Source organism: Sminthopsis crassicaudata, chromosome 3 (assembly GCF_048593235.1).
Source record: "Sminthopsis crassicaudata isolate SCR6 chromosome 3, ASM4859323v1, whole genome shotgun sequence".
NCBI lineage: Eukaryota > Metazoa > Chordata > Mammalia > Dasyuromorphia > Dasyuridae > Sminthopsis > Sminthopsis crassicaudata.
The window spans coordinates 213,981,831-213,995,947 of NC_133619.1; the positions used below are offsets into that span (position 1 = coordinate 213,981,831).

At 39.2% G+C, this 14,117-nt stretch overlaps 1 protein-coding gene across 4 annotated transcripts in view; it reads right to left on the reverse strand.

Annotated features, from left to right (window-relative positions):
- The window catches only part of TXLNG (taxilin gamma), a 50,273-nt gene extending 37,044 nt beyond the window's left edge, over nucleotides 1-13,229 (reverse strand). For 2 of the 4 annotated variants that reach the window (XM_074299906.1, XM_074299904.1), the window contains exon 1: nucleotides 12,461-13,229. In XM_074299906.1, coding sequence (XP_074156007.1) covers nucleotides 12,461-12,571 — 111 coding nt within the window. In that variant the 5' untranslated portion in view covers nucleotides 12,572-13,229. Of the gene's footprint in view, nucleotides 1-11,314; nucleotides 11,453-12,460 lie in introns of those variants that run through there. The other 2 variants (XM_074299905.1, XM_074299907.1) reach the window with 2 other exon arrangements.
- Nucleotides 13,230-14,117: the final 888 nt, after the last annotated feature.

Sequence of the window (14,117 nt, forward strand, 5' to 3'; positions counted from 1 at the left end):
TAGGATGATTTCAGAGAGGCCTGGAAAGACTTACATGAACTGATGCTGAGTAAAATGAGCAGGACCAGGATATCGTTGTATACTTCAACAACAATACTTTATGATGATCAATTCTGATGGACGTGGCCCTCTTCAACAATGAGATGAACCAAAGCAGTTCCAATAGAGCAGTAATGAACTGAACCAGCTACACCCAGCGAAAGAACTCTGAGAGATGACTATGAACCACTACATAGAATTCCCAATCCCTCTATTCTTTGTCCGCTTGCGTTTTTGATTTCCTTCACAGGCTAATTGTACATTATTTCAAAATCCAATTCTTTTTTGTACAGCAAAATAACTGTTTGGACATGTATATATATATATTGTATTTAATTTATACTTTAACATATTTAACATGTACTGGTCAGCCTGCCATGGGGGGGGGGGGGGGGGGGAAATTGTCAATGTCGTAAAATTACCCATGCATATATCTGGCAAATAAAAACTATTAAAAAAAAATAGAACAATTTATGCAATGACAATATTATAGAAGAAAACAATCTTGATCTTTAGAACTTTAATCAATGTAATGATAAGCCAAAAAATAGAAGGTGAAACATTTCACTGGTCCCAGAGATGCTGAACTTAAGACTGGAAAAAGTCTCAATTTTTCAGACATGAGTTAATGTGGCATTTGTTGGCCAGTTTTATTTTGTTTTGCTTTACATTTTCTCAATACAATTTTTTTGGGGGGTTTTGGGAGGGAAGGACGAGACAAATTACAAATGTTTGTAAACAGAAATAAAACTATTGAAGGAAAAATAGTAACAGACTAAGAAAAGCTTCATGGAGAAAGTACTATATCCCTCAAAAACAGGGTCTGTCTCTTTCCTACCCTAATTAGCTACTAAAATGCAAGTGCACATCATATTACCCCACCTACTCAAACTCCAGCAGCTTCCTTTTGCTTCCAGGAGTAAATACAAAATACTGTTTGACACCCAAAGCCAAACATAACCTAGCCCCCACTTACCTTTCCAATCTTCTCACACTTCACTCCCCAACAAATATTCTTCAATCTGAAGCCAGTAACCACCTGGCTGTTCGAAAAGCAAAGCACTCCCATCTCTTGGCTCTAGTATTTTTCTCTGGGTGTCCCACTCATCTGCAATGCTCTCCCCCCTTCTACTAGTTCAGAATATTACTGACTTCCCTAGCTTCTTTTAAGTCCCAATTAAAATCTCACCTTCTACAGAAAGCCTTCACTAACCCTTTTAATTCCTGTGACTTCCCTCTATTAATTCCTATTTGCTCTGTATATAGCTGATTTTAGAGTTTACATTTAATCTTCCCCATTATAGATAGTAAGCTCCTTGAGAGCAGAGATTACCATTTGCCTCATTTTGTATCCCCAGCACTTATATGTTTATTGACTGATTTTTGAGGTAAAAATGCAAAATAAGCATATTTTAGGCATAGGAAACAGCGTCAGAGCTTTTGAGATGAGTAATGAAGTTGAGTATGCAATGTGAAAAGACAAATTCTGCCAGTTTGGAAGAACTTTGCAGAGTGCAAAGAGAAACATTTGATAATGTTCAATAAATTGCTATAAAGTTGTGAGGAACTGTCAAAGCTAAAAGTTGTTTGGTTTTTTTTTTTTATCCTAAAGACAGTAGAGAGCCACTGGATTGGAATAGGGGAATAACATGACCAGATCTGTACTTAATGAAAATAATTTTGGCAGCAGTGGATATAGATTGGGGGAATGGAGAAAGACTTGAGAGTGCTACAGTAATCCAGGTGAGAAGTGACTGAACAGCTCAATATTTTCAATTCAATAAAAAGAGAAGTTCTCAGCAGAGAGAGAAAGGGGTAAGAAAGCCTGAGGGAAAAAAGAGGTTTAAAAGTTTCTGTGGGGACAGAGATGGGGAATCAATAGAGGATGTGAAGTCCGGATTAGCTTCTTGGAGGCCTCAGAATCAGCCAGAGTCAGGATAAGCAAAAGTCCTGGGTCTTTAGGGGGAGAAGTGAAGAGGGATCAACAAAACTGCTACAGGCTCTCCACAGACCTCCCTTCTCCTAGTCCTCCTCCAAAGTGACTCTGGCTATCTAAATCCACCCTCTAATCCCTCCTAGGATTATCTGTATACACCAAAAGATTGGCTAGCATGGGCCACTTTCCAAGCATATGCTAATAGAGTATTGTCCAATAGATAATTAGCCTTAAGTGCTTGATTGTTGGATTCCAGTGCACCTATTCAGAGTTTCAGCCCTTTCCGTGGGGAAGAATAAAACAGTTGTTTTCCTGAAAAGAAAATTTAGTTGAAGCTTGGTAGCAACACTAAGTGAATTCTTCCAGCTCTCTGTTCAGCAGCACATTAAATGGGAAGGGAGGAAGATGTTGAGAGTAATCCAGGGCTGAAATTTAGCAAGCGCTAAAGCAGCAGCAAAACAAGGGACTGAGGAATCTGAAAATATGGAGTTGAACTGATATTGACCATAGGGTTCTGACCTGAAAGGAAGTAAAGGAAAAATAGAGCAGGAACAATGGCCTGAAAAAGGACAAAAGGATTGAGAATTCAAAGGTCTTCATAAAGACAAAAAATAAATTCCAAAGGACTGATGGAATGATAGATTATGACAGATGGAAAAATGGTAATTAAGTGGAATTGTAATTTGTAATGGTAATGGCCAATGTAACCATTTCTAAATGGTTTAACTTTTTCTTTTATTGGTTTTTTTTTTTTTTTTTTTTTTTTTTACAAGACAAAAGTTCGGAAGTTGAATGGATGTCCATCAATTGGAGAATGGATGGGTAAATTGTGTTATATGAAGGTTATGGAATATTGTTGCTCTGTAAGAAATGACCAGCAGGAGGAATACAGAGAGGCTTGGAGAGACTTAAATCAACTGTTGCTGAGTGAAATGAGCAGAACCAGAAGATCACTATACACTTCAACAACAATACTGTATTAGGATGTATTCTGATGGAAGTGGAAATCTTTAACATAAAGAAGAGCCAACTCACTTCCAGTTGATCAATGATGGACAGAAATAACTATACCCAGAGAAGGAACACTGGGAAGCGAATGTAAATTGTTAGCACTACTGTCTATCTACCCAGGTTACTTATACCTTCGGAAGCTAATAATTAATGTGCAACAAGAAAAAGGTATTTACACACATATATTGTATCTAGGTTATATTGTAACACATGTAAAAGGTATGGGATTACCTGCCATGGGAGGGAGGGAGTGGAGGGAGGGAGGGAATAATTTGGAAAAATGAATAAAAAAAAAAAATGTTACAAGACAAAAGTTCACTGAAAGTAAAGGTTCAAAAAACCGAAAGCATCCAAAAATTCAAGGAGAGCTGCTACACTCCTCCCAAAAAATTTCTTTCCTTCAGGAAAAAAAAAAGTCCACTCATCTCACCCCCCCAAAAAAAAACAATATTGAGACTGTTATTATCTATAGTATGCATTTCAAAATAATATCATGTAGAACACCAGTATTGAATAAGTCCATGTACAGGAAGAGTCTGGTCCAGGTTGCTGAACAATTCAAGGCATTGGCTCCCTTAACAATTTTTGAAGGACATACTCGGGATAAATTTAGAATAATCTTGATGGAGAATGCATATGGCAGGAACAAGGCATTATATCTATTTATTTACAACTCTATTTTGACAAATACCTTTGCTATTGATAATTTCTGTTATTGACAATACTGGTATAATAGATATTTTGTTATTGTTAGTTAAGGTAAATTGAAATGTCAAAATATGGTCTATGCATGAACCCTGGAAGGTATACATAGTCATCTGGAGTTGGATGTTAATGTAATTCTAATTTAAAGAGTCTATAAATCCTGGTGCTCAGATTAACAAAGATTGCAAAATATATCTTCCACCTGGACTCGTGTATTCATTTTAGATTCACTCTCTCATTTTCATTGGAGCTGGACTCCAACAATATCACACCCACAACTTGAAGCTTTAAGAAAAGAAAGACACTCATTTTTGAGGGGGAGGAACTTCTGTTTTGATAGTAATCTAATCTAAATTACACCCAATTCTAAAAATCACTATTACTATCAGGCCTCATAACTAAATATTACAAGCAGGCACTTAAAATGGAGTCTATTTAGGCATATTTCTTTCGTTAACATCCTATTTTTATGCCATCTTTTCATAGAAGTGAACTTGGCCACTTAAAGACTAAAAGAGGACAAGCTCTGGCAGGTCCTATAACAAGTTAAAAGGCCCAAGTCTGTAGGGAAAAGTGTCTCTTTTGAAAACCCTACTAGACTAAATCAAAGGAAGCCACTATTAGACCATAGAATTACCCTAGGCATAGCCTAGGCTGCTATGCCCCTGCTGAGGACTGCCACTTTTCTTAAGATTCCTAAAGGGAACTTCTCCACTAAAATCATGATTTAGGGATTTTTTTTTTTTAATTTTAACATTTTATTGACAGAACATATGCATGGGTATTTTTTTTTTTTAAACAACATTATCCCTTGCACTCACTTCTGTTCCAACTTTTCCTTTTCCTCCCTCCACCCCCTCCCCTAGATGGCAGGCAGTCTTATACACATCAAACTTTATAGTATATCCTAGATACAATATATGTGTGCAGAACTGTACTGTTCTCTTGTTGCACAAGAATTGGATTCAGAAAGTAAAAATAATCTGGAAAGAAAAACAAAAATGCAAGTAGTCCACATTCATTTTAGGGATTCCTTTTTTTAAATGTTAGATTATAAACAAGGCAGATAGAGGAATCATAAGATAGATGGAAGTATCCATACACACAGTATAAATTACTCCCTATACTATTAATTATGGATTACTATCCACAGATCAAGTAATGTGAAAAATAGTGTAGAAACTGTATAATTTGTTCATGTCCCAATAAACTTAAAATACATACTATTTTAAATAATGATCCTTTCATAAAAGAAACTTTTCCAAATTTACTTTGTATATAGCTGGATTCCCACACCTCAGACATGTCATTAGAAGATCATGTGTTAAAAACACAACATTTTAAAAAACATGGCTTGAGAAAAGTACTCCTGATTTCAAAACTTATTATTAAAGAAAATGTGTTTCTAGCTCAGATTATGCTGGGGTGGAGAGTTAAGGGTGGAGAATAGAGGATTGGTATTTGGGGAGAAAAAAGATCTTATTAGCTTTCATTGATTTAATTATCACCTTTATATTGATGATTCTCAAATCTATTTCTTCTGCCCCAATTTCTCATCTCCAAATGCCTTTCAGACATTTAGAACTGGATGTCCAGGAGACATATTAAATTCAATTATATTTCAAACAGAACTTATCTTTGCTTCTAATACATCTTCCTATCCCACTTTCCCTAATACTGTAGAGGGCAAGAATATTGTCCCAGTCCTTCAGATTCACAACCTAAGATTCATTCTGGATTCTTTACTATCTCTTCATCCCCTATGTCCAAAATGTTCCCAAAACCTGTAGATAACATCTTTCCAAATTCTCTCCCCTTATATGGCCACCACTTTACTATAGGCCAAGCCCTTATAGACTTCATGCTTTGATTACAAGTCACCTGCTAGTAGATCTCCAAAGACTCCCTACTCCACTTCATTCCCCATTGAATTATTAAAGTGATTTTCCTAAAATGCAAGTCTGAATGTCATCCCAAAACTCAAGTGGCTCCTTTTGCCTCTAGGAACAAATAAAAATGCTCTGTTTGGCATTCAGAGCCCTTCCTCATCTAGCCCACTCCTATCTTTCCAATGCTCTCACATCTCACTCCATTTCCTCATAGACACTGGTCTCCAGGCTGTTCCAGAACAAGACACTCTTATCTCTTGGCTCTTTTTTTTTTTTTTTTTTTTTTTTTTGAGTGTTCTGGAATGCTCTTTCCTCCACTCCAAATAGTGATCGTCCTTGACTTAAAGTCCAAATAAATTCCAACTTTCTTTGTATAATATTTGTTCACACGTTGTTTTCCCCCATGAAACAGTAAGCTTTTTGAAGGCAGGGGCTGTCTAGCCTCTTTTTGAATCCCTAACTTTTAGCACAATGCGTGGCATATAATAGATGTTCAATAAATGTTTTACTGAGATAAATTGAGTCAAGTTTCAAGACAAAAAGGCAAAAAACAGAAACAGTCTCTCCTCTGCCCTCAAAGATCTCTCTCCCCACCTTCACAAAAACATAAAGTCTAAGTAAATACAAGTATAGAAGTATTATTACAATGTAGTAAAAAGTTAAGAAACTGAGGGGAGAGTCAGAGTCAGAAAACAACAAGCACCCAGTAGAGGAGGCAGCTCTTAAGTACAGTTTAAAAATAAGCTAGCAATCTGACTGGCTGCAAAATCTTATTTCTCTCATTGTCATGCTGAAATAAAGGCTTTGAAATGGAGGGAAAAAAGGGAATTGTTCCCCTCTGCTTCATCTCTATCCCCCCCCCAAAAAAAATCAACTATTTGACCTTTGAAGAGACTAGTAATTCTAAGGTCAAGATAAAGTAAGTTTACCCTTTTTAATTTGGGGAAGATAAATAAGATTTCTAAAAAGGTCCACGAATATATTTCAGAAGGTAAATCCACTTACCTGGAGAAATTTTTTTTTTTAAATCACTAACCTCTAACTGAAATTTTGCATTTCTTTCTATTATTTGCCAGAAGCCAATTAGATTGCTACAGGTATCCAATTCAGTTAAAAACTCTTGATCTAGTTCAATTCCCTATTTTTACAGTTAAGAAAACTAGTACTGAGAAATTGAGAGATTAGGCAACTTGCCCATTGTCATACACAAAGTGGCTGGACCACCAATAAAATCCAGATCTCATGACTATAAATTCCATACTCCTGATATCAATTTTTCTCAACACTTCCACCACTTTAAGACCAAGGATTAAAAAAGAAGGCAGAGATGTATTGGAATGGTGGTGGCAATAAAATATACTTGTAGAAAGACCACCAGAAGATGGCCAGATCATTTTAGGCTTCTTCCCATCCTTCATGCCCAAGAAAGTATTATAAACATCTGTGCCAAAACAGATGCTCAAAGATTTTCAGGAAAAAAAAAAAAAATTATTCAAAAATCTAAATGTTTAAATAAAGCTCTGAACTTCTCCACCCAACATACACTTGTCCCCCCCCTGCTTCCAGGTACAATCCCTCTTTCTCCCACTTAAGGGTTTAAATTTGCCTCTTCAAAGTTTGCTATGGAAAATGATATTGCCAATTTCATTGTTGACAATCTGGAATCTGCTAACTTTGCAGAAGATACACCTTTGTATTCCCTTCCATTTCCATTGTTGGACACCCCAAAATATCAGGGTGTAATAGTGGCTAAGGGCCAGAAAGACAGCTACCTGGGGAAGAGGTCCAGAGCCAGAGAGGTATTCTGACCCAGATTTTTTTTCCCCTCACAAAACTATTTGAATGAACTTTCTGAAAGGTTATCAATGCTTTCTTAATTGCTAAGTCAGATAGCCTTTTTTTTCCCCCTTTGGTCTTTTAAGTTTTTTCTTGATCTTTAATGCAGCTTTAACTTTGATCATCCTTCCCCCCATTCATGTGTTTATCAGCTAACCTATTAATCAATCATGTCCTTTAACTGCTCGGTCCTAGCCAACTAGACTTTCTCTTTTTATAAATTCTTGTAACATGGGGCAGCTAGGTGGCGCAGTGAATTGAGCACCAGCCTTGAATTCAGGAGAACCTGAGTTCAAATCTATTCTCAGACCTCAGACACTTCCTAGCTGTGTGACCCTAGGCAAGTCGCAACCCCAGCCTCAGAAAATAAAAATAAATAAAAGATAAATTCTTGTAACACAATCATCGAACATAGAGAGGAAAATTACATTTAAAATAACTGCAAACAAAATATTTGGGTGTCCTACCTGCCAAGACTAACCCAGAAACTAACTATATGAACACAATCATAAAACACTTTTCACACAAAGTCAAATCTAAACTCTATATCACATCACAGTAAGCAGGATATCATCCCCTGAATGTTCTGTATGAACCTCAAATTGAGTATATTTTAAAAAATATCTTCCCCCACAAATTATCCTTCCCTGCATTTCCCTATTTATGTTGAAATTACCAGTATTCTTTGATTAACCATCATCTTCCTATTTCCTCAAATTCCCTCCATTCCAAATGGTTGATTTTATTTACACAATTTCTCACATATCATTTTTGTCCACTAACACTGCCATGACCCCATACCAGGCCTTCATCATCTTACCTGGATAATTTCATAACCCTTCTCATTAATCTCTTGACTCATTTCCCTTCCAAAATTATTTTCCTAAAGCAAATATGACCGTGTCATTCCCTGCTCAAGAAATTTCAGGGGATCTCACGAGTGCCTCCAAGGTAAACTTCAAACTTCTAAGCTTGATATCTAGAGTCCTCAGACTTATACTTTGCTTTATACTTTATACTACGCTTTATATATCCTGTAAACTAACCTACTTGCCATTCATGAAACTTGGCATTCCAATTCATGCCTTTATTACAGGTTGTATGGTCATGTCTGATCCCCTTATCTACCTATCAATGTTACTTCCCCCTCCCCAAACTATATTAAATGTAAGTATCTATTTACATGCGTATTCCCTTGGTAAATAAACGATAACTGAAGATAGAAGTCTTTAAAAAAATAAAAACAATACTATGCCTTGTATCTGGCAAAAATTAGACAACCAAACGTTTAGTGAACTGAATTTCTACCCTTTCTTCCCAGTTGTGCCCTCTGTGGCTATAGGAGTCTACTCTTCCACATTTAATAATTTTTTAAAAATACCTTTAGACAAATATTAACAGCTGTAGCACCTCAAGTTTTTTTGCCTCCATCTTCCTGGTCTTTTTTAAAAAAAAAAAAAGGTTTTACATATAATCTTTAAAAGAAATTAATCTTCAAAGTAAACATCACTAGTCAAGAAACTCACTCTCCAAATTAACATTTTCATCAATAATTGTCAAATAATGTCACAGATACTAAACCTCTAAAAAACTATAGTTAACATCCATGCCTATATTCCAAATAGCAAAATTCCTCCAAATTGTTTCTAAGTGTATTAAAAATGAATTATTAAACCATTAAATTTATTTTTAAATGTCATTAATAGATGATAAAAAATAAAGTCTGCCTCATCCAATAAATTTCTTTTAAAATGTCATTAGTAGAAGATAAAGTATGCCTCATAAAGTCAATTCAAAGGACCAAGAGGCATTCTAATATTCACAATTAAAAATGAATTTCATATCCTGGAAAGCTGTAAGTCCTCTCCTTCGAGACAATTTCTTGAAAAACAAGACCCTAGGAAACAAATAGCTTTTTTCATTCCAAAAGATAACAGTTGTTTTGCATATAGTTATGAAATATTACAACAACCAAAGAAATTTGAAAGGGAAGGATAATCCGATTGTGTATTCCCTAGAGTCAAATTCCAAGTTAAGACCACCTGAGATGTTGATTGTGCAACTAAGACCAAGTTTTAGAAAATGAGCTGATATACAACTGTAAATTAAGTTCCTTACAGAGTTCTTTTACATCAATGAATTCACAGGTGAAAACTAATAGCTCTAGCTGTGTGGCAGGTTCTACCATAAATGGCACTTTTCTTTCAATACTTTTAAAATACCCAAATTTTTTCCCCAAAACTACTAAGGGTAAGTATCACTCTTATTTCCCTATGAAGAAAATTAGGGTACAAAATTGTCAATTTGCTTCTCCATCCCCTTTTTGGTAGACCATAGATCTACATTACAGGAACACACAAAAAATTAAGGTCCACAAGGAAGTTGCTTAGTTATATAAGGAAACAAAAAACACTCACCTGAATAAATTTTTTAAAAAGCACATTTATCCTTACTTCAAAATAATTTTATAATGGAGGAGAAAATAAAGGAGAGGAAAATTAGGCACAGAAATCGAAACAAAGGCAAATGAAGAAACAAAGTTCTAAAGTGTTCATTGGCTTGTTTTTCCAGTTCACTGTCCACTGCAATAATCAGTTGCTTAATCATTGTTCCTATTAATAGCTAACATTTACATAATTCTTTAAGTTTTACAAAGCCTTTACACAGTATCTCACTCAATCTTCAGAACCTTTGAAATAGATAAAATGACCCTCATTTTTAAATGGCACAATCTCGGAGGCATAATTCCTGATTTTTAAAAAAGCAGGGGGTGGGGGAAGGGGCCAGTACTACCTGTCCCACCTGCCCCTGACATAAGACTTCCTGATAGCATCTTCTATAATCTTTTAAATATCTGCCCAAGTCAAAAGTAGGATTTGAAGTCAGGTCTTCCTATTATTATCAGGAAGCCTTTAACTAATGTTCACAATGTCTCAAATATTCAACACGAATGAGAGTTCAGATCAAAACAAAAAATAAAATTGTTCTCTGTTCCGGTAAGGTTTGCTCCTCCCCCTCCTCACATAACCAAGTTAGCTATGAGTTTCATCTTTCCCCAACCTTTCAATCCTCCTCCCCCACCATATGTCCATGAAAAAGTGAGGAAACAAGTTCTACACCAGAGTACATGCAGTCCTTAGGAGTTTTGGTTCTTTTTACGGTTCATTTAAGAAAAAACTTTCACTTCCAGATGATCAATGATGGACAGAAACAACTACACCCAGAGAAGGAACACAGGGAATTGAATGTAAAATATTAGCTCTACTGTCTATCTATCCAGGTTACTTATACCTTCGCAATCCAATACTTAATGTGCAACAAGAAAATTGGATTTACACACATATATTGTATCAAGGTTATACTGTAACACATGTAAAATGTATGAGATGACCTGTCATCTAGGGGAGGCAGTAGAGGGAGGTAGAGGAAAATCTGGAAAAATGAATACAAGGGATAATGTTATAAAAAAAATTACTCATGCATTTATACTGTCAAAAAAATGTATAATTATAAAATTAATTAAAAAAAAAAAGAAAGAAAAAACTTTCGAAAGATAAGGAAAAAGGCACTAGAGAAATAAGAGGAAACACGGGTCTTAAAGGAGGAAAACCCCAAATCTCCTTTGTCTTAAAACTTTACCTACTTGATAAAAAGATCTTTTTTTCAATACAGAAAAACATAAATTTCGTAGAAAAAAGTTCTACCAAAGTTTTATATAGGACTGATGAGCATTATTTAAAAGCATAATTAAACACTCTAATCGGGAAATCAATGTAACCCCAGACAATCAATACAGCCTTTAAATAAATTTAACCGAAAACATTTTACTGTCCGGAAGGAGAAATACACAATCCGCATTTCTGGATTCTTGCTCTCATCTCTGAAAGGAACGAGTTACCTAGTCCTTACGAAAATTCGGCAACAACAAGTGGCCTGCATGAAGGTGATCTGCCTTCAGTTCCGTAGGTATGAAAAGTATTTGCGGGGAACGTGTAGATAGATTGCCTTCAAGTAAATGGTAAGACAAGTTGGTTAGTTGGTGGGGGGGTTTGAAAGAGAAGCTGAGCTGAATTCAGCCCCCCTCTTCATAAAGGAAGGGGTGGGGGGAAGGAAGAAACTTAAGTTCCCTGAAGGAGCTCCAAAAGAGGTGGGAAGAAAAAAACTCAGCTGATGCGCAGTTCTCTCTTTACTTTAAACTGAACCCCAACCCGCGCCCCGACTGCTAATCAGGAAACTGAAAGCAGCAGCCGGAACCGGCCCCAACACGTGGAGGGGATCAGTGCGGAGCGCTCGCTCGACACTCACTACAATCCCCCCACCCCCACCCCATCCTCCCGCACCCTCCCGGGCCTGGCCCGTCGGCAGCGCCCTACTACCACCACCACCGAGCCCTCCCCCCCCCTTTCATTCGATGCGCAGCCGCGGCCTCCCTAGCCAAAGAGGGGCGAGAACGCGCAGTTCTGACGACTCCCCTCGTGCTAATCTTGCTGCGCAATAACCTCCGGCGCGCCGCGGCGCGGGGCACACCCCGCAAAAGTGCACTTCGAACTGGGAAGGGGGACGGGGTGGAACGGAATCCAGAAACCGTTAGACGGCTAGGTCGTCGGGACGGTACCGGCAGCTAGAAGAGCGGATGGGGGGGAGGGACGGACAGCACCACGTGTCCCACCTGCCAGCGCCGTAGACTTCCCGACCCCCCCACCTAGAGCCTAGTTCGCGCACCCCATTCTCGTTCCCCTGCTGCGCGCGCCCCTTTTCTGCGCGCGCCCCTCTCTCTGACGCGCGCCCCGAAAACACTAACGGCCCGTGGTCGTCGACGTCGTCGTCCTCCTGCTAGCCAGCGCCCCTTCCCCTTCCCCGGGAGTCCCTTTCCCAGCAGGCCCCCCCAACCACAGTCCTCCTCCAATTCCTTCATCCCTCCCCCTCCACCTCCAAGAAGAAAACCGGACTAGCAGGTCCTCGAGATTAGAGGGGACCGGGTAAAGACCAGAAGGCCCAGGCAAGACAGCTGAGTGCCCTCCCGAGCGGCGGGGACAAGGGTTACCTGGGAGCTCACCTTCTGCCGCGGACTGCGCCTCCGGCCGCCCCGTCCCGGCTCTATAGCCTCTTCGCCGCCGCCTCTTCCCCGCGCTACCCCTTCTACTCGCGTCGCCATGAGGTGACGGCAGCAGCCAAACAAGCAGTCGGAGAGGGGGGCCTCGGGAACCACGCAGCGCCGTTCGCCCTGCCCCCGCCTCCAGGGCAGCCAATCGCGGAGCCCTTTGGCTCCCCACGTGACCGGAGGAGGTTTCCTACCGGGGGCGGGAGCGAAGTGGAGTTGGGACAGATGGGTAGGGGTTAGGGGGAGGGAGAGATGTGAATCGGACCCGTGGAGCCCCAGTTTGGAACCGGAAGAATCTTAAGGGCAGACCGAGGCCGCGGGAGTCTGCGCTCAATGGCTACGTTTGAGAGTTGGGGGAGACCACAAATCCCGGCGTGCAGCACGGCGGCCATCCCCAATGAAAAGGAGGGGAATCCAGCCTCGAGTATTTTGCTGCTGGGCTGTTGCGCGGCATGCTGGGAATTCTTGTGGTTGCAAACTGCATCTGATATATTCCCAGTTCCTGGGGAGGAAGTTTCTCTCTTTCCCGGTGGGAGATTTGGGAAGTGTAGTAGCTGCGTTTAGGGAAGGAGGGAGAGGACCAGGTAACTGCAGTGGCGATTTTCTTGTTGCAACCGAGAAAGAAGATCCAGTACTTTTTCTTTATTTGGAGAGCCTTTGGCTCTAGAAAAAGATTTTGAAAAGCTGCTCCACACCAGATTAAAAAAAATGTTTATAAAGTGCTTTGCATATGTTATCTTTAGTAGTTACGAAGTATAGTACGGGATTGGCCACTTCCCGAGGTGCTAGAATTCAAATCATCCTTCCCCATTACCTAGGGCTGGCCTTCCTGGGTCATACTGCCTCCCTCTAGTGTTTAAAGGTCAAGGGGTTTTCTTAGTTGAAGGTAGTATTACCTAAAGCCACACCCGTAGTTCACCTTTGTGGTTTGCATACTCTGCCGATCTCTCCGGGTGGTTACGGAGTTCAAGTGAGATAAAGCTTTAGAGAAGTCATCAAACAACCTATTTGCATTATTTAATTACACTTTATTCTCTGTGGAGGCAGCTGTGCCCTGGCTTTAAGGATTGAAAGGTCTGGATTCAAAACCAGGTAGAACTGGCTAAGGCACCTGAGCCACTACTACTCAGCTGCAGATCTTTGGTCTTTCCAGCATAGACCTCAAACTAATCTAGCTGAATACTCAAGTCACCCTTAGGGACATATGAGACAATTTGTGCCAGAAAAGTCGAACTGATAACACTTTTGGGAAGGGGTCCTCAGTCAGCAATGAATTGAGGAATGGTCTATTCAGAATAAAAGATTGTTCTTAAGATTGAGTATGGAAACTTCCTGAGGCAGACTCCAAAACCAGAAGATTTAGGTTTACTGATTTATTGTAAAGAAGAAGAGAAGCCCCCTAAAATCAGGGGATCACAAAATCATATTACATCAACACCACCTTGTTGATCACCACGTAACTCAACACCCTTAGCTTATTTCTGGGAAAGAATAACCTATGAACTTGCAGTCTGACAACTGGTCCTACTGGGCTGCAGGAAAAGCTAATGAAGACAGATAAAAGTTATTGCCCCTAAAGTCCTTGGCACTGTCAAATGGT